The sequence below is a fragment of the Dermochelys coriacea genome, chromosome 2 (assembly GCF_009764565.3).
Source record: "Dermochelys coriacea isolate rDerCor1 chromosome 2, rDerCor1.pri.v4, whole genome shotgun sequence".
NCBI classification, from domain to species: domain Eukaryota; kingdom Metazoa; phylum Chordata; order Testudines; family Dermochelyidae; genus Dermochelys; species Dermochelys coriacea.
In genome coordinates this window covers 75,468,477-75,490,008 of record NC_050069.1, presented here as the reverse complement: position 1 = coordinate 75,490,008, position 21,532 = coordinate 75,468,477, and the positions used below count along the sequence as shown (strand labels likewise).

The window sequence follows — 21,532 nt, the reverse complement described above, 5'->3', positions numbered from 1 at the left end:
AGCCCAGAGATATTGATCCAACTTGTCAGCTTTGAGAATTCACTTGAGTTTAATAATTCCGGTTGCAGCATCACTTCCTGAAAAGAGATTTTATTCTAAGTATGTCCTGATACCTGAAAACAGAAGTGGGCCCATGCCCATCTTAGGTCACAAAACCCTCAATTTTCAATTGGTCAAGAAAAATTTCACATCAGAACCGCTGGGAACATGCTTGTCTCTTCTAGAGGGAGTTGCCTAGCTGTGCACCTGACCTCGTATGAAGGATGACTGCTGCTCAATATAGAGTGTGGGGAGTAACCACCAGGCCTTCATGCAGGTATACATATCCAATAAAAAATAAATCCATTAAGTAAATAAATCCATTAGACGAAGGTTTTAACCATCAGAGGAGTGAAGTTTTGGAATAGCCTTCCCAGGGAAGCAGTGGGGGCAAAAGATCTATCTGGTTTTAAGATTCTACTCGATAACTTTATGGAGGAGATGGTATGGTGGGATAATGTGATTTTGGTAAGTAATTGATCTTTAAATATTCAGGGTAAATAAGACTAATCCCCTGAGATGGGATATTAGATGGATGGGATCTGAGTTACCCAGGAAAGAATTTTCTGTAGTATCTGGCTGATGAATCTTGCCCATATGCTCAGGGTTTAGCTGATCGCCATATTTGGGATCGGGAAGGAATTTTCCTCCAGGGCAGATTGGAGAGGCCCTGGAGGTTTTTCACCTTCCTCTGTAGCATGGGGCACGGGTCACTTGAGGGAGGCTTCTCTGCTCCTTGAAGTCTTTAAACCATGATTTGAGGACTTCAATAGCTCAGACATAGGTGAGGTTTTTCGTAGGAGTGGGTGGGTGAGATTCTGTGACCTGCGCTGTGCAGGAGGTCAGACTAGATGATCAGAATGGTCCCTTCTGACCTTAGTATCTATGAATCTATCTATGAATCTATGTATATATTTGGTAAGTAAATGTTATAGGTAAGGAATGTACTACTTTTATACCTGAAAATAGATTTTCTTATGGAAATGCAGGCATACTCTTAATTTATGACATCACTCATCTAATGTTTTTATGAAAGATGAATGAACTGTTAGTGGAAATGAAAGTAATCAGAGGATGGAAAGCATAGATGTAGCAAAACAACACCATTCAAGTAATATGTGTCAGTGAAGCCTATCAATCTTAATAAAAAGCTGATCAGATTTCTGTGCTGTAGGAAAATAGAAACAAAACCATAAACCTCAGCCTTCCTGAGACTGGTTTGCTACCCACGTCAGTGTTTTTAGAGCATGAGATGGCTAGATCAAGCAAGCGTTCTTCTGACATTGGTGACGTAACAAAGACTTGGGTTAACATGTTTCCTGTTTACTTGTGTTCTGAACACAGCAGTGTCAGGAAAGTAGATTCTAAAATCCTCTTATAGGGTGTGTGTTCAAGTATAGCTATGGAATGAATTGTTTTGAGGTTCTTGACAAATTGTGGATCTTCTTTCTTTCAGAAAGTAAAAAGGTAATGCATTTTTATCCCCATAGATCTATAAATCTGATCAGATCACAGTTGTCTTATTAAACTGAAGTAAGGATAAAATTACTATGCATCATTAGCATGTTCATTTTCAAATATATGTAATATACAATATATTTGAAACTGTATATATTAGGATGCATGGTGCAATAACTGCCTGTGTGTATAAAATCTGGGAGCTAGATAGCTTGTGGTGGAAAATAGTCATTCGTATGTAGGTCACCAATTTGAACACAGACCAGATCAGTAATGCCAAAAGTTATTACCAGAAGACAACTATTTGGTGGCCATGAGTACCTAAAATGAGTTACCATCATAATCTCATTGATTGTCACCATTATTGGCTGTCTCAGTCAAGAGTTTAAGGACTGAATGTCTGTAGAGACTCAGCTACTTGCCTACTAGACATCCTTCTAGGTCAGAGTTCAGGGATGGTAGCAGGGCATTGTGGTGAAGCTTGCAGTTGATTTCTGTGCTGTAACTTTCTGTTGATAAATAGAGGAATTCAGTTTCTAATGTCGTCAAATTGGCACTTCTGAGTGCTCGCTCACATTCAGATTTTTTTTAAATGGATCCTATTTATAACTAATTTTAAGATGAAAGATGATTTTAAATGTATAAAATGTATATATGTATAAAATGTATATAAAATGTAATTTTAAAAAATTCCAGTCTTTTTGCAAAGGATGCTACATTATTTTACTAGTTATAAACAAATACTCCTGGGGGAATTATGTGCCACTGTGTGTGTGTGTGTGTGTGTGTGCGTGTGTGCAGATTTCATATCCCCCGCGGATTTCTTTGCTTCCCTGCAGAAAAATGACTTTCTGACAGGGAAGCAAGGGAAGCTGCAAGAGCAGTCACGCACCACTCCCTAGCTGTGCAGGTACATAATTTCAGACACCCGGAGCAGCCGGCAGAGAGGTAAATCACTGAAGGGCTGGGGACACCCTAGACAGTGGCTCCTACCCTGAGCCGGGATCAACTGCTAGTTCCAGCTTGGCTGGAGAGGACAGGACTTCCTCTTCCCCAGCAAGAAGTGGCTGGGACTATGTCAAACCCACCCCCAGAAACCTCCCCGGCTGCAGAAGCTCAGTATCCTCCCCTGCTGCCTGCCCCCATCGCTCCTCAGCTGCAGGGGGGAGGGGTCACTGTAAGGGGAGCTGCTCCCCCATCCGCCCAACCCCAGTGCATCTTGACCTCCTATACCCAGACACCCCCCACCAAGCCTCACCTCGTATACACAGACACCCCCCTAGCCCTCCATACCCAAACCCCACTGAATCACGTTCCCTGCATCAGGAGCCCCCTTTATCGAGACCCCCTGCACCCAGACCACCCCCCAACAAGCCTCTGTGCATCCAGATCCCCCAACTTAGACCCCCCCACTGAGCTGCCTGCCCCCAGATTGTCCCACACTGAATCCTCTCACCCCGCACCTGGATCCCCCCCAGACTGAGCCCCTCTACACTTGGATCCTGCCTGTTTGAGCCTGCCTGCCCCACACCTGATGCACATGGCGCAGAGGGGCAGGACCCCCAGGATGTTTCTGGGGCAGGCCGAGGCCTTGTGCTGTGTCAGGGTTGGGTGCAGCCTCACCACTGAATCTGTGTCCCCGGGGTGGGGAGGCTGCAGGGTGATCTCCCATCTTTGTGCAGCCAATGGCCTATGCTCCCCACTGCCATGCTGGAGCCTCTAAATTTATTTATTGACAAATAAAACTTGCAGAATTTTAAAATATTGTGTGCAGAATTTTTAATTTTTTTGGTGCAGAATGCCCTCAGGAATAAAACAAAATAGGGAAATTATTGAATGAAGTAAATGTTACTGCTATGGCAAGAATTGTATGGTTGAGTTTTTACATGTACAAAAGTCAAGAAATCCTACACCTAATGTAACTTGGTCTTTTTGTGCATTTGCAATACACCTCTACCCCGATATAACGTGACCTGATATAACATGAATTCGGATATAACGAGGTAAAGCAGCGCTCTGGGTGATCAGCGTGTCTGGCTCTGAGCGGCGTCTTAAAGGTGCCGGGCCGGGGCCAAGGCGTTGTATTAAGGGCAGAAGGTCTCGGGGCAGTAAGGGGACAGGGAGTGGGGGGGTTGGATGATTTGGAGGTTCTGTGGGCAGGGCGGTAAGGGGACGGGGAACGGGGGCGTTGGATAGGGCGTGGGAGTCCTGGGGGGCCTGTCAGGGGGCAGGGGTATGGATAGGGGTTGGGGCAGTCAGGGGACAGGGAGCAGGGGGGTTGGGTAGGGGGTGGGGTCCTGAGGGTGATTAAGGACAGGGGGTCTCTGGGGGGTCAGGGGACAAGGAGCAGGGGGGCTTAGATAGGAGGTAGGGTCTTGGGGAGGGTGGTTAGGGGCGGGGGTCTCTGGAGGGGGTAGTCAGGGGACAAGGAGCTGAGGGGTTGGATGGGTCGGGGATTCTGAGGGGTCAGTCAGGGGACGGGAAGTGACTATTAATAACGGAAATGCTTGAGGTTCGATACAATGCAGTTTCACCCATAACGCGGTAAGATTTTTTGGCTCCCAAGGACCGCGTTATATCGAGTAGAGGTGTATTTGTCCTGCACATGCCAAGTTTAGCCATACTGAACATACTCATAAAGGCATTAATTTTTTTCTTTACACAATAACCATAATTGGATTCCAAAAAACAAAACAAAAGTAAAAAGATAACCAACTGGATTTTCAAGTGGGACAAAGTTGGCTTGAGAACTAAGCAAGAGGGTATGAGTTTGGGATTATTGAATTCTAATTCTCGTTCTGGCTCAGCCTCTCTATGGCCTTGTCTAAACTAGTAAGACAAAAGATGTGTTTTTTAAAAAATGACAGCTATCCTGTTTTAAAATCCATTGCATGTTAACTATTGCATTTTAAAGACGCACCTTTTTATCCTAATGTACATTTTTTTCTTTGTGGGATTTCTGCAAATCATCTCACTTCTTGGTTTTTCAGCTGTAAAATGGGAGTAATAATGCGATTCAGTTCACGGAGGTGTTGCAAAGATATATTAATGTTTGCACAGTGGTTTGGAAATGTAATCTATAATCTATTATTTTTCTTCAGATTTACCAGGCATAAGAAATATTAAGTCAAAGTGGAGCTAATTTCAAAAAGTTAAAGCACATTTTAATGATTGTGCCCTTTGAACAATAAGTATTGTATTTTGTTCATAAATCAGCAGAGCAGTGTAAATAACTCAGGAGAAGTAAAAGTGACTGACAAAATAAGGCATGTTTTTTAAAGTGTGTGTGGGGGTGTGTGTGTAAAGCAACTCCATTTAAGAACCCTCTGTAAAGTTGCGCAACTAAGTATGCTAGAATCAGGGCATGCCAAAGAGAGAATTGAATGTGATACCTTAATTTCACCCCTTTCTGTGAGTGCTTTATGAACTAGTCTTTAATTATTTGTCACAATATAGTCTTTAATGTATTTGTCACAATATGACATCATCCATTTTTTTCTACAGCCAGATATCTATCTGTTCATCCTAATTACAACAAACTACATTGGTTGTACCAGATGCATCCATTAAAGTCACGTTTGTACAATTGACACAGTGAATGAGGCAATGCCCTGTCCCACATGAGATGAATAATGAATTTGGTAAAGGCTTCTGATCACCCCCCACCTTATTCATCGTGCACCTTACTCCATGAGACGAGTTCCTGTGAAATTCTGTCTCATTGAGCTTGTACTTCGAATTATTAAAATCTTCATGAGCAGGGCATATCAGCTTTTCAGGATTTTGGATTATTAAAGCTAGGACATATAGATTCATAGATTCGTAGATACTAAGGTCAGAAGGGACCATTCTGATCATCTAGTCCGACCTCCTGCACAGCGCAGGCCACAGAATCTCACCCACCCACTTCTACGAAAAACCTCACCTATGTCTGAGCTATTGAAGTCCTCAAATCATGGTTTAAAGACTTCAAGGAGCAGAGAAGCCTCCCTCAAATTACCCATACCCCATGCTACAGAGGAAGGTGAAAAACCTCCAGGGCCTCTCCAATCTGCCCTGGAGGAAAATTCCTTCCCGACCCCAAATATGGTGATCAGCTAAACCCTGAGCATATGGGCAAGATTCATCAGCCAGATACTACAGAAAATTCTTTCCTGGGTAACTCAGATCCCATCCATCTAATATCCCATCTCAGGGTATTAGTCCTATTTACCCTGAATATTTAAAGATCAATTACTTACCAAAATCACATTATCCCACCATACCATCTCCTCCATAAACTTATCAAATAGAATCTTAAAACCAGATAGATCTTTTGCCCCCACTGCTTCCCTTGGAAGGCTATTCCAAAACTTCACTCCTCTGATGGTTAGAAACCTTCATCTAATTTCAAGTCTAAACTTCCTGGTGGCCAGTTTATACCCATTTGTTCTTGAGTCCACATTGGTGCTGAGCTTAAATAATTCCTCTCCCTCTCCTGTATTTATCCCTCTGATATATTTATAGAGAGCAATCATAGGAATATGAATGAGGCAAGTTCCTACTGGACACATCTTGGAATATTTTACGAAGACATCTCTAATTCAGTGAACACACACATCACAGACTATCTCCTCTCCAACTGCTCATTTAAAAGGTGCTGAACAAGTGGATCATTTGCAATATGTATGCATTAAGTAGTAGTACTAAAGACACTCAACCTGGGCAAATCAAAACCAATTTTGGAACACACTAAAGCACATTTACCTTATTTCTGTATGCCCTCCCACCCAAAGTAGCTGTGCTCTCTCTAAACATTTGTAGATTTATCTTCTCAACACCCCTGTCAATTAGGTACTATCCCCTCTTCAAAGAGTATTTGCATGACTTACTGAGGGTCATGCAGAGCTGGGAATTGAATCTAGATTTCCTGAATTCTAGACCAATATTTTAACCGCAAGACTGCTTTTTTCCCCTTTGTTCTATCTGAGGACCATTTCCCTGGTAAATTTTAACTTTCCACCCTAGTCATAAAGAGGAGGATGCATAAGTAGAAACCTTATTAATAATAATAGTTACTATTTTATTTGATAGTGCATTATTTTATTATATTCTAATTTTTATGTTTTATTGCATGCCAGTGTAGATTTCTATTTATTTCTGAATTGTTGTCTTAATACTGAGTGCAACCGACCCTACTGGATACAAGCTGAATTGCCATATTTTCCCATTCCATCTGCAAAGGAAATTGAGTCAAACTCATTAATACACACCCTGTAGATTCCATGTACCCAAGCTGCTGGCATTGCTTAAAAAGAAAGCATGTCCTGTTATATCAAAGAGTGAATGTAGAGTGATGATCCAATCACCGTCTAATTTATCATGGCCATTCAGTTCCTGTATGAGTGATCTGTAGAGTTTCTCACCCTGGGTAATGAATAGAAAGAACAAATTAAGAAGTCTGGGGAGATGGAATGAAACAGTATCTATGATAATAGGAAACAAATATTTTTGAGGAATTATTCACCTTGTTTTATTTTTGCCATAGTGTTATAGTACTTAATCCCAGATGTGAAGACAAGGATATGAAGCAAACAAAACACAACTGTTCTGCAGCAGCCTGGGGAACTAGAGTCCTGAGGTTGCTTCTGAACCCGGGTCAGCTGCATCTTTGCTGCCAAGAAGGAGGCCTTGTTTTACTCCCAAGTGATACTAATCTAATTGGGGAAAAAACATAGCTTTCAATAAACGCACTAAATTGATTTCTTTTCTTTTTTTTGACAAGCACTAGAAAATTAGATTAGTGGTTGTTTTTGTTAACTGGCTTCAATAGACTTGCATTCTTTGAATACAAAAATATCTATCTCAAAACATAAGACTATGATATGTGCATGTTAGAGCAAATATCAACATCAGAACATGTTTGGTATTGAATTACTGCTACTCTGAAATCTGAGGTTATAGATTTTTTTCCAACTGCTACCTCAATCAAATAGCAGAAAAATTGTTATATGTGAAACTGTTTGGAGATCTACTACAGCAAGAGGAGCCAAATGCTAGTGATCAGGGGTAGGGTTGGGAAGGAAGGTTTACAAGAGCAATAACAACAAGCAGGAAGAAAATATATTTGAGTCAAAATACTATGCAGTATATCTCAGTAAAAGCACGAGAGAGACAGACGCACACAAAAAGAGGAAGAAAGACACATGGAAGAAGTTTTTAAAATAGGGTTAATGGTCACATAATTTTTTAAATATAATTTAATATTTGATTCTTACTCCTTTTTTCCAGGCAAAAGCTCCTTCTCCATAATGAAAATGTCCCTGTTATCATGAATACATATTTTAGTCAGAAGGTTCTTCTCAAAGATCATGCAGAAGTGAAAGATAGGACACGTTGTCCAGAGAGGTTGCATATTAGAAGGAATACTATATCTTTGGCACAGATATTCAGATTAAATGACCTTAGAGACAGTTTGCCCCAGGAATCTGCAATTAATCAGGTAAGGTTCATTTTGTTTGAAGTTTAGCACTTTTTTAATAATTTGGTGACCAGAAGTTGGAAATCATAACAAAAACAGAAATATTCAAATACTGATGTGCTCTCTTGCCCTCTTATTTAGCCAAAACTGAATAATATTATGTGCTGTTTGTTTTAATAATATTTTACAAGTAGAGACTTTTGGCCAGCCAAATGCTGAACTGCTGTGAGATTATTTTGTTGTGGCTCACTACTGTGCTGAGTAATATTGGTGACGTATCACAGCTTAAGTTTTCGTTGATTCACTCTTATTCTCTGTAGCTCAGTACCCAGTCTCATTTTAAATAATTACTATTTTCTTAATAAATTTTGATGTTTCCTTTCTATAATCCCATCTTTGAGCCTTCTTCCCCTTCCTCTTGCATCCTTTCTTTAAAACACCAACGATTGCCTTTAATAGAAATAAGGTCAAGATTTTAAAAATGACTAGTGGTTGTGGGGCCTCAACTTTGGATGTCCAATTTAAGACACTTTAAAGAGGCCTCGTTGATAGAGAGTGAATGTCTAACACTTTCTGAAAATCAGACCCCTTTAAGGTATTTTGTTGGACGCCCAAAAATGGAGGCACCGAAAATAACTTGTCACTTTTGAAAATCTTGGCCAGAGTTTCGGATGACTCCCTTGCAAAGCTCACCATTCCCATCGTATCTGACCCTTCTTTTTAGGCCTGGGAATGAAAAGGTTAGATAAATCAAATCAAACCCTAATCTGACTTCACATTTTTAACCAATTTCCACTATAGATGTGCCAAATCCAGAATAATTTACTCACACTCCTACACATTGGAAGGTTCAGAAAAAATGGGGCCTGTATCCAAACCATCCTTGGTTTTGTTTTTGCAAAACCAAACCCAACAAACAAACTTCTAAAAAACCAAAAACACTTCCTTTGAAATTTCAGCTAAAAAACTTATAGCTTTGACCTTGTTTACATGGGGTATTTTTTTTATCAGCGTAGTTTCTCTGCAGAGGTGCAAATATCTTTATACACTGATGCCGTTCATCTACAGTGGAGTTTGTATTGGTTGCAAGTACGTTGATTTAGCTACATCAGTGCAAAAATTCAGAATGAGCAAGGGATCAGCTAAGTCTACACTATGCAGCTTTTAGCGACAGGGCTGTGTCACCACAGTTGTGTCACTAAAAGGCACGCCGTATAGCCACTGTTTGTCAGCTCTCCTGTTGACAAAATACTTCCATCCCCAATGAGTGGCGTTTTTATAACACCTCTGAAAGACAAAAGTTTTGTCTTTCAGTTGCCAGTGTAGAGATAGCCTAAGTGGCCGTGAGCCCTTTCTGGTAACAAGTGTTCTTTGAATTGCACTAAGTTCTTGGAGACAATCCTGGTCCTACTGACGTCAAAGGGAGTTCGGCATTAATTTGAATGATATCAGGACAAATCCATTCATGCTAGTGAGTGACAGCTAGTAGGGATTAATTTTTTGTAGCGTTTTTCTAAAAGAGTACTGAAATGGGGTTTAGAATAAGGATGGCAGAGGGGAGATGGAGGGCAACAACAATTTTGCTATAAGAAATGGCAGGTGTTTAAAATGGGATGAAAGTGGTTACAGATACGGGATGAAGCAGCAGACAACATAGTTTTTATTCCAAAATAAACTTACTTTTTTCAGGTGTAGTAAAAGAATGGAAATAAATTAGGGTTCCTGTTTTTCCTCATCAGTAATCTGATTCCTTTGACATTGTAGTTCATCAGTTTGAGAGCTGGATTATTGCTTCATAAAACTATGCACCTTTATATTTTCCCTCAATTTAGAAGTTATAGAGTCAATTTTGAAGGCTAATGCTACCATTTAAAAGGAAGTAATAGTTAAAACTACCAAGAATTAAGTAAAACATAAAATGGTGATAAATACTAATGCCAATTCTTTCTTCCCCCTACTGTCACCCTTGTCTCACATGAACTGAATTTATTTAATCCAAGGCAATGGTTATACACAGGAGACCACTGTGTGCTGAACTGTAGGGTTTCTTGTGCATTTATTTAAAGTCTTGGATAAAAGCTGGCCATGTGTGTAAATTATAGTTTATATATACTAAATACTTTGAAAATAATCTTGTGATACTTTTCTATAATGAATCTTTGTTGAATTTTACTTTGCGTCACTGCATGGTTTCATAGTTCATAAAGTAATTTAGTTTATGGCTTTGTCTTTACCAGGTTGCTTGTACCAATATGATTACACCAAAGACTGTACAGACTAACAGCAACCCTGAGTCCAAACTACATCCCTTTGCACCCAGTGCCCCGAATGACTCTCTCCTAGAAGTGGTGGAAAGCCAGGGAGCAGCAGGGTGGAAGGAAGTGCAGGTTCAAGTGGTTGTCCAAAGGGCGTATTATCTACCTGCAAGAGAGGGTTTCAGATGTCAGCTTCAAGGAAATAACCCAATTCGTTATGCAACACCAATCTTAAATTCAGATCTGCCAAATATTAGGTGAGTAATAAAACACTTGCAAACTGGTCTGTTTGGGATTATAATATCAGGGACATAAAACAGGGAGGGGAAGTTGGGTCTGGCATTCTGATGCCCTCAGCTAACATTGGCTAAATATATTAAGCAAGACATAGTGTTCTAGTTGTAATAATATTACACCTCCCTGATAGGCACAAGTGCAGAGCACCACTGATGTTACCTGGGGGAGAGGGATGACCTGATCTCTTGCCTAAGGTTCCTGTGCTGCACCAAGAACTACTGGCAGAAAGTTGAAAAATGAGTAACTGGATGATCATTTTAAAATAGGTGATGATTATGTGCCTGTCTTATATTATTACATGAGTTGCACTGTACAGCTACTAATTCTGTTACCTAACAGTTACCAAACTATTTCAATCTTTAAAGCACTTGACAAATAATTAATTGATCCTCTTATAACACCCTTATGAAATAGGAAAGAAAAATTAGTTTTATTTTAGAGGTGGAGAAACTGAGGGCTTGTCTAAAAGGCGGATTTTACACTGATGTAGCTGCACCAGTACAATCCTATAGTGAAGTCTGGCCCCCCTGAAGTCAGTAGCAAAACTTCCATTGACTTCAGTGGGACCAGCATTTCATCCCTTAATGCACCAGTGTGAAAAATGATTTGTACTGCACTGTTACATCAGGATCCATGCAAAAATCTCCAGTGTACCCAAGGCCTGCAACATCTAGAGGCTTAGACCAGCATTTTCAACCTCTTCTGTTTCATCCTTTACGTCCTGCAAATGGAATGTTATTAGTGTCTGTAGTGTAGGAGAGTCACAATGGGATCTCACTTTTCTAGTGCAGAAGACATGCCAGATGCAGTTCCTTTTTGATGCCAGCAATACTGGTCACTGTTGCAACTTTTTGTTCTCGTTGTTTTGACCCTAAAAGTGCAAAGCAGAATTGCTAAAGATTGAAATAAAATGAGTGTGTCTGTGATTATGACCACCATGATTTTTATTAAATCCCATTTTGAGGGAGTGGGTGTCATATCTTAGCACTTTCAAAGCACATTGAATTGAAACTTTGTACAGCAAATGCATTAAATTTTGTTCTCCTACAAAAAGCTTTATTAAAATTAAGCTAAGGTTACAGGCACGTATCAGAGTTTTGAATGTATATGCCTTTCAAGATCTTAGGAAGTCCCTGCAGAATTTGGAGCTGTATAAGAGTGAGGCTATACATGGATAAGTGCCTCAGACCCCCTGGGGAGCCTAAGGAGGCTCATGAGGGACCCTTCATGCCTTAGGGCCCTCACTCAGGATACTTTCAATCCCTGTAGGCGATAGAAGGCTTGTGAGCACTCCGCTAGCTTCAGAAACTCATCGAAGTTCCTCAACCCTCATTTCTCTGCGAGCCTTATGATGCTCTACAGAGGCCAGCCAATCCCTAATCTTTTACCACAAGCCTTACGAGGCTTGTTTTTTCCCACAGAACTAAAACTGGATCATCAGCCACTCAGCAAACCTCAACAGGATCATCAGTCTTCCAGTGTTCTTGGGGCTCATCCATACTCTCAAGTTTCACAGGTTTAGCTTAAGCCAGTTTAAAAACTGTTAAATGGATGCAACTTTCTGTCCACTATTACAAAAAAATGGTAGAAAAATTCTGTTTTGGCAAAAAAACAGCCCGCCAGTGTTTCTCTCTTCATAGATTTTAAAGAAGGGGCTGAAATTGGGTTTCTGATGGAAAACCATTTGCAATTTTAACTATGGAGTGGCTATTATCACTCCATAATTTAGCTTGATTATGGTCTAAAATCCTAACTTCCTCCCCTCCTTTTCAGTTTGTGTTTAAACAAACAAACAAAAAATGCACCCATGAACACAATTCCAGATAGTCTTTGGTCTACACCCTTCACAGGAGTGGGGTGAAACCACACACAAATCTCAGATTGTATTTTTACATCAAACTTGAAATAAAAATAGATCCTTTAGACTTTGGACATTAAACCCCTCAGTTCAGAACTGGATGAATGGTTATACAAGTGGATAAAATAGGGCTCTGGGCTTCTAAATACTCCCTACAGCTGTAGCTGAGTTGCCTCCATATACAGTAGTTAAATTAAGCCATTGATAGTGCCTTAGAATTTTTGTAAGCATTTCAGCTGAGAAGTGAGCCTGACTGCTGCCAGTATCAGCCATAAGACTCCTTTGAGACCCCATTGCCAGGAGACAAAATGAATCAGGTGATGGGAGAAAGCTGGTGAAGCAACACTGCTTTAGAGCTCAGGAGAGGGTGGAAAACGTGTGTCAGGAGATGATCTCCAGGTCCCACCTCCGTGGTGAAAAAATTGCACAGAATAGACCTTCCTCCTACATCAGAAACTTTCATGCTCATCATCTTAAAAGTGACCTCGTTGGATCACTTCCTCATGGAGCTAATGAGCTCCTTCATTTCCTGTCACAAGGGACCATCCCCTGGACAATCCATTAAACCAGCTGCCAATTCTTTACCTAAAATGTTTGTCATGAAAACAAGATGTGTATCTGATGAGGCAATAGGAGTGAGCAGAAGTCTTTAATTTGTATACAAATTTTGAACTAAATATCAGGGCAGCCCAATAGTTTGATTTAAGCTGTTTCTGACAGACTGTTTTACAGTTTTCTTATTGTTATAGAATCGAAATGTCACTGCAATGGAGAAACATTTTTTTAAAAAGGCAGTAAAATGAAAAGAGGCAGAAAATAAAATATGGAGCAAGGAGATGTTAATCCTGGTTGTCTGCCTGGTTGTGCTGGATTTGCATCTGGAACATGGTGTTTAGTTCTGGGCACCTAAATTCTACAAAGATATTTATAAATTGGAGGATTTTGGAATTTTCTCTTAAGAAAAGTTTCCAAAACTATTTCTAGTGTAATGTTAATGGACAAAATACTAAAAACTGGAATACTTAGCTTTATATAGCTACTGCATAGGTACTTATATAGTTTGTACGTACAGTAAGGTGCAATCCTTTAATGGTAGGCAAATGGACTAGATGACCTAATAGGACTTTTGCATCTCTAACATCTATTATTCTATGAAATTTGGAGGTCTGGACATTTTCAGGACATTTAAAAACCACTATATTTGCCATTCCCTCCAGTAATGAACTGCTTTTGTAGATGTACTATTCATGCTTAGAGAGCAGGTAAAGAAAGAAATGTGCCTTGCCATGATTCTTTTTATTTCCCATTATTGTCTGGCATACATATTGCTGCTGTTCTCCCCTCTTGGTGAGAGAGTAGCTTTTACAAATCATGTAAAGTTGATTCTCAATTAAATTGTTTTACACTTGCTTAGAGCCATCTGTCTGGAGAATTCTGGGGTGGTATTCCTGAATGGATTCAACCCATCCCTAGGAGGTGTGGAGCACAGGTGTAAGCCCAAAACGTCTCCATCTAACATTACTCTTTTTGATTCTTTTGGAGAGAATCTAATTGTTAAGAAAATACAAAAAAAGGACACCCTTTGTGTTAAGGTACCTTCTGCTGATGAGATGCATGATTTGCTGAGTCAGCCTTGTATTTTGTGTTTGTGGTATCAAGCCGTGTATAATTCGGATTTTGTTTTTGCCAATATCATCTTGTTGTGAGTGTGGTGCTTGACTTCAGGAAAATGTAGTTGGTCAGTTTCATTCCTTAAGGACAGGAATCATTATGTAGTAGTTAGTGTAACCAATACTCAGAGTTTGCAGGTTTACTGGATAATTAACCAATCCAAGAGCTCAAAAGATTTGGTGTTTGAAAAAGGATGTTCCCTATTGAGGAAAAGCTTAATAACTTTTAAAAGAGAACAAAGCTAGTTATGTCTGTGAATCCACATTTTAAAATCTTTGTGTGTGAATATAGGACTTTTCCATTCATTTCTTTGGGTAGGTCCTGACCTACTTCCCCCCCAAATGTTAAAATTATAGCTTACAATAACGTTCTAGTCTCAGAATGTATACAGTTTTGGGTTTTTTTTTTTTTTAAAAAAAAGGTATGACCCTGTTTTTCCTCTCAGTAATGAATAGTTCTTTTGTTCTTTCTCTCTCTCTCTCTTTTATTTTCTAGTCACTTTTCTTGTCAGGGCCTCGAGAAGCAGCCAGGGCTGACTCCACCATGCAAGCAGAACCCCAGAGAAGCAAATTATTAGAGAAAGCCAAGTTTTTCTGTGTATAAATAAGGGAATGGGGATAATGTACATTTCCATTTTGACTAGGGCAGTAAAAAAAAACTACAGCCATGTCTGCTGGGATTGTTTATTTCCTAGCAGGTTGTTCTAAGTTTCTACACAGTGTATGCCCACGTAATGCCAGGCAGAAAGGATCTAGTGACCTGTGCCAGTCCTCTGAAACTGATTTGTAAACTCTATCAGGATCATCTTTCTTCTTTCCCTTCTTCCCTCTTGCGGTCTTAGGACATTTTCATTCCAATTTGTCTTAGTGCATACATAGTTGCAGTGTGGATCAAATGCAACAGTTAACATTTCTAGCAGCTCTGTGGTGGTATAAATAAGTCATGGTATCTAACTTAAAGAAAATCTCATCTTGAGGTATCAGAGGCCTTTTTTAAATTACAGTAGTAGGTTTTAATGTGAAAAAGGTCTGAAGAAAGGAGTCATTTTAAAGATCCATGCTCACAGATGTTAGCATCTGTCAAAACATTTTCTTTTGTGGCCGACTTTATTCTGTTTACAGCATTCCAGTCATTTTTTCAACAAAACATTTCTCAACAGTGTGTGCTAAAATGTATGATGGATTTTTAATTGCATTGGATTTCTGGTGTACAATTTTTCAACAGGGAAGTAAACAGGAAATAGGTAACTGAAGGCTCTTCACTGCAATTCATACACTAGAACATTTTCCCTGATTTCCTCTTTTCAGCTGCTTCTTGTGAGCAAAGATATGTGCTTTTAATATTCTTGTAAAGTTGTCTAATTGCTACTTGAAAGACTTTTAATAGTTCCCTTAGCAGTTTGAGAAAACATATCCACTGCAGTTCAAGGACTAATAACTTGCTTCTGCTTTTCCTTCTTTCCCTGAGTTGAGTTATGTGTAATACTACAAGTATTACAGCTGCAATGCTACATCTACATCACTGTATTCTGTAATGAAGATGCTTCCTACATCAACGGACAGGGTTTTTCTGTCAGTGTAATTAATCCCCCTCTCTGAGAGGCGGTAGCTAGGTCGAAGAATTCTTCCACCAACCTAGCCATGTCTATGCTGGGGATTAGGTCGATCTAACTGCGGTGCTCAGGGCATGAAATTTTTCACAGCCCTGAGCAACGTTGTTGGGTCAATCTAATTTTTAAGTGTAAACCAGGCCTTAGTGTCCTTTTACAGTAGGATTGTTCACTTTTTTCCCCTTATTCTTTACCCGTTCTATAAGGAAAGCATTGCCCTGGTCACAGCAACTCACTGACCAATGTGGATTTGAAATGGAGAGGAAAAAGACAGTTTGCTTTTTGGGAATCTAGCTTTGGCATCTTACTGTCTGGCTGAGACATTAAATTATAATACATTTCGTGCCATCGATTCCCTGTGCATCCCTCCCCAAACTCATTCCTGAAAGGCTGCCTCTCAGGGCTGATTATAAAGTTTGATCAATGAAACTTCAACTCCTTCCAGTGCCACTCCTCCACAACACTCTGGCGTGGTCTACACTAGGAAATTAAGTTGGTATAACCGTTGCTCAGAGGTATGAAAAATCCACACCCTAAGTAACACAGTTAAACCAACCTAACTTCCTAGTGTAGACAGCACGAGGTCAATGGGAGAATTTTCCTGTCAACCTAGCTACCGTCTCTTGGGGAAGTGGAGTACCGATCCTGATGCAAAAACCCCTCCCATCAGTGTAGGTAGTGTCTTCACTGAAGCACTGCAGCAGTGTAATTACAGTGTTGCAGCTGTGCTGCTCTAGTGGTTGATGTGTAGACATGGTTAATTTTACATTACAGTTTCTTTTTCAATGCTAAACACAGAATCTTATTCTTATGTTAGGCAAACAGTGAAGCAGAGGGTAAAAGAAGTATTATCTAATAAATATGTTGCACAAGAACAAAAACTTGCCATTCTTTTTAAATCCAGCACTGGGTATAACAACTAATAAAATGATAGAATGGTTTATTAAGAAGTTGTCTTTGTTGCTCTATTGTTTCAGAACTGAAGTAGACTAGCTGGTGTACAAGAGAAGTCCCAAGCAGGTGGTGGTCAGTAAAAAGCACACATTGTGAAGGGTACTGATCCTTCTGGCAAGGAAATTATCAGAAATGACAATTACTAGCAATCTAACTGTGTGTCAGGGTGGGGGTGGGGGGGCAGAGGGGACTGATGTAACCTATGGTCACTCACTAGTTCTCCAGAAGAATCGCGCTCCATTTCAGCATGTTCAGATTTAAAAATGTTATTAAAGCTAATGTTAAAAAAAGTTATATAATACATAGGTTAGGAAAAGAGTGTCTCTACATCTGGGTATAGTGCTTAGATTATCCACAAATACAAAGTTAGTTTTTAAAAGTCATATGATACATGCAGTACATAATCAGCAATAACCCAAGTTTAGGTGAATAGATTTAACAATGCAGTTTAGATATTAGAATCCGAATACTCAGGTACATCACTCATGAAAAGTTGTAAGGAGATTTGGTTGTGGAAAGCAAAATACATCAATGAGTGGAGATTGTCCCTCAGTAATTGAAAATTCGGTTGGTTGTCCATTTTAAAAAATACAATCCATGAGGAAAGAGGATTACTTGTTACTTTCCTGACTGTGCTTCTCATCTGAACTCCAGCTCATCCCTGCTGGTATTGCCAATGTTCGGTGATGTGTTCTATGTAGATGTCCCACGACCACCTGATGGCATCCGACACCATGAGTTGCCACATCAGCTGAACATAGCTTTGACTGATTCCGCATTCTCTCAGCGCTCGCTCATTACTGGGGTCCAATGCGCCGAAGGCTCCGACAATCAGTGCGTGTGTCTGGACTAGGAATCCTTAGCTCTCAAGGTTTCGGCCAGAGGGGCATATTTCTCTACCTTTAGAGCTCTGGCATCGTGGAAGGCCAGGGTCCTGTTCTCAAACGGCACTGTGACATCCACCATGATCTTCTTCCGGTCCTCATTGGTGATAACAATATGCAGTTGCAGTTGGCTGTTGGTTCCAGGGATGGCGCCGTTTATGGCAACCTTCCCCACAGGTGGCAGGATGGCTCTGGCCAGGCGATCTTGGATGACATTGTGTCGCAGCTGCCAAGCTCTCAGGTGGGGCTTGGAGCCACACAGGATGTGGGATAGCATCTCGTTGGTGTAGCCGCACTTCCTGCATCACTTGTCCCGATTCCCGTGGCAGACAGCTCCATTCAGTGGGACGCAATTGAACGGGGCCCTGTGGATGAACTTCCAGTCGGCAAATCAGGTTAAGCTGCCCCTGGGGAGGAAGTGCTTGCTGGCGTCCCACTTGCACACCACCTCCAATGCCTTGCCCTGGTCCAGCTTTTCATGGTGGTGGTGGTAGGCAGGTTTATAAGTACACAGGTAGAAAGTAGCCTTCTCTGAAGATTGCTACTTTATTCAAGAAATAGTAGAATTCCTACTAATCTGTGATTTTTCCATTATAATATACATGCATGTTTGCTAGCTCACTCACTGTTTCTTATGGAACTACCATTATGCACAATTCTGTATTCACCTCCACCTACATTGTAATCACTCCCTTCTCTGTCCTCTCCGCCTCCCCCACTGAAACGCATACAACACTTAAAATGCCTATACTTAATATGCTACAGTGGAACAACTGTAGTGCTATAGCACTAGTGTAGACACTACCTATGTCGACGGGAGGGGTTCTCCTGTCAGCATAGGTAAACAGCTAAGTCAACAGAAGAATTCTTCCTTTGACCTAGAGCTGTCGACATGTGGACTTAGGTCAGCTTTACAACACTGGTCAGGGGTGTGGATTTTTCACACCACCAACATAGTAAAAGCCTCCTAATTTTCTAGTGTAGACAAGACCTAAAGTGAATCGCAACCTCTAGTTAAGGAAACTTTGCAGCATATGAACCTCTTGTCATTCTCCCTGTCTTTTCTTTGTCTTTTGAAAGACGTATGTCTTTTCTCTCCTCTCCCCCTCTGTCCAGTTTTATGTCTGTGCACCAACTATGAAAACGGTAATGATTCTGGAAAGAATATAGAAGAAATATAAAAATAGTATTGTTATTCCCCATGTGTTATCTAATGGTAGAAAACCAGTTTAGGGAGTAGAAAGCCAGCAACTTGCAAAGGTAATTTTCCAGCCCAAGAGCAAAGATCAAGGTATGTGCAGTCACTGTTCTCAGATTGTAGTTTAAACTAGGGATAGTAATTTTTCAGCATCTGTTATTTGTCAAGAATTATTTCAAAATGGTCTACGTAAAAGGTATGGAATTTCCCCCCCTGTTTTTGACCTTTCTTTCCCTTGAATTTTGTGTCTTTGGAAGTTGTGTGGCTGACGGTGCTGAATGCAGAAATCCTCCATGTGTGTTTTTACCCTATCCCTCACCCAGATATATGACTTGAGGCTGACCTGGAGGCAGTGTTTTAGTCATGCTGGAGCAGCTCTCCAAAACTTTTATAAAAGCCTGTTTGTGTCTCTGGAATTTGTTATCCTTCTACTATGGTGCAGAAGGCAAGAATCTCAGATATAGTGGTGATAAATGCATTATAAATACCTCAATAGAGAGTTAATAGTTGGGTGAGACTCTAAATGGTCCCAAATATGTTGCAGGGAATTTGTACATGCAAATATATTTTTGCTTGAATTGTGTAAACACTGTAGATGCAAATTCAAATATTTGCATGTACAAATGATTGTATGTTTAAAATTAGAGGCCTATTCTGAAGAAAAGTCTTTGTAAGTTGATTTAGAATGAGAGGCTTGCCTGAATGAGGATCACCAATATTAACTTTTAAAATTCGTCATCATCAGCCCCAGAGAAGCCATCATTTGAAAATAACTAATAAAGACACGTTGGAGAGAAAATGTGTGTTTTGGCCCTCTTAGTCTTACTCGATTGGACCCAATTCATTTTATTTTATTTTTTTAGGGACAGAGTTAAAAATTTAGGACCATTCATTAGCGTCTACATTCAGAGAGTTTTAATATACTCAGGCCAGATTGGAGAGTCTGACATGGCAGGGTTTTACACATCCAATTCTACTTTCCTTTCTTTAACTTTTGATGTTGCAGTGAAGAAGAAAATTCATATTCATTGTTTGAATAAGAATAAACATATTTTAGGCTACAATTTATAATGACTTTATACTTATCCATATTCATAGTGGGACTTTTGTGGCCATATTTGAAATGCCCATTCTTTTTTGCTTCCACCAAAATCGCACCCTTGAATTACCTGGTATCTTTTTGTACTGTCACCCCATTCTTTCCACTTCCCCTTCTTCTGCTACATTGTGCTGATTTACTTATATATTTGTCTAATTTAGTTCCAATCACCAACTTTCATCATGTTGAATAGTGTCCTTAATATCATTAGGAATACTTTTGTAAGTAAGATATTATTGAGTGGAAAGAGGGCCTTTAGATTCTAAATATTGTCGTCTTATGTGTTAGTGCTACAGTGTGCAGGGCTATTTACAATCTAAATAATAATATAGACCCTCAGATTTTTCAGCTTCTGAAGGGTGGGATATCCTGTACACTATGCACTAATAAATTGGTGTAAAGATAAAGAGCATTGAGAAGATATAAGAATAGAAAAAAATGGTCCTTCATAAGGTCCATCTTATTTTTTATCTTACTCCCTTTCTTATGGGCTATGGAGGAATACTAGGCTGTAATTTGTAATTTTAGTGATAATTAAGATTTCCTCTCTACCTCTATCAGTTCACTTTAGTCCTGATGTGTTGTTATTTCTGCTGTTCTACATCTGTGTTTCTCCTGGAGAGAAACTTCCAGCCTTCCCAAACTGTGTCATTGTTTAATGGTGTGGCCAGATATCAAATAGGGACCAAACTCATTTCAGTCAGTGTCTTAACTCTTTTTTTTTTTCCTGAATAGAATCATAATTGCAGCTTTGTGTATGTAGACGAGCACATACCTCAAAATGATGCAAGTTATATGTGGGAAAAGTACTGCAGTAAATAAATATGAATTTACTATTTAACAAACTTTGCAATGTATATATAGTGGTATGGGGTTAAAAGGGATTCTTTGTTGCTGTTCTTACTTTCTTCTGAGGCAAGAAAAGAAGTGATTTGCACTTCTCTGACAAACTGACAAAGATTTTAAATGTTTTTATAACTCTTGAGTTTTAGATGTTTGATTTGAGGCCTAAATTTGGCTGCAGTACAAGCTCCTCTGGATGACCTGTATTAGAAGCATTTGAGGTTAAGATTGAATGCAAATAATTCAGAGCGATTTTTCTTTTAAACTGACAGAGTGATGTCATCAAACTATACAGAATGTAAGTGGAGTAGGCTTGGTTCCTCTTAATTTAAGATTTTTCTATTGCATAATGACAGGACTTTTGACGTTTTGGTTCTGTGTGATTGGGTCTTGGTATAGTCAAAAGACTTTACTATCTCTGTGCTTGCTCCAGAATTTATTAGGTTTCTCCACAGTCCAATAGGGTGAACTAGGAATGAATTAATACTATTTAGTATGGTGTACCTTTCATTTTTTGTGTGTCTGTCCATTAATGTCCCTTGAATCCATGTAGTTCCTACACTGGAGTACTTTTGTGAGTGAACAGGGCACTTATCAACACCAGGGTTCCCGACTGAATTCAGATATGATTCAATTCATGACTGTAGCAGATGTTTTTGCTTTTTTAGACCAATGCTCATGTTGTGAGGATTTTTCCCTACCCCCAAACAGATGCCCAGATTTTTAAACACTCCATCCAACATGAGGGGGGGGAAAAGTGCCAGGATGTGAATATGGTCATTAGGAACAAAAGTACTTTTATATCATTTCTTATATATGGCACCACAGGTTAATCAACCACCTTAAGTAAACACCCTCAAAATCAGGGAAATCAGTGGGTCTGATTCTGATGTCATTTACACCAGTG

At 39.8% G+C, this 21,532-nt stretch overlaps 1 protein-coding gene across 6 annotated transcripts in view; it reads left to right on the top strand.

Moving 5' to 3' along the window:
• SPIDR (scaffold protein involved in DNA repair) overlaps positions 1-21,532 on the top strand; it is a 318,808-nt gene that overhangs the window by 206,572 nt on the left and 90,704 nt on the right. For all 6 annotated transcript variants that reach the window (XM_038388517.2, XM_043507890.1, XM_043507888.1 and 3 more), the window contains 2 exons: positions 7,768-7,978; positions 10,195-10,469. In XM_038388517.2, coding sequence (XP_038244445.1) covers positions 7,768-7,978; positions 10,195-10,469 — 486 coding nt within the window. The remainder of the gene's footprint in view (positions 1-7,767; positions 7,979-10,194; positions 10,470-21,532) is intronic.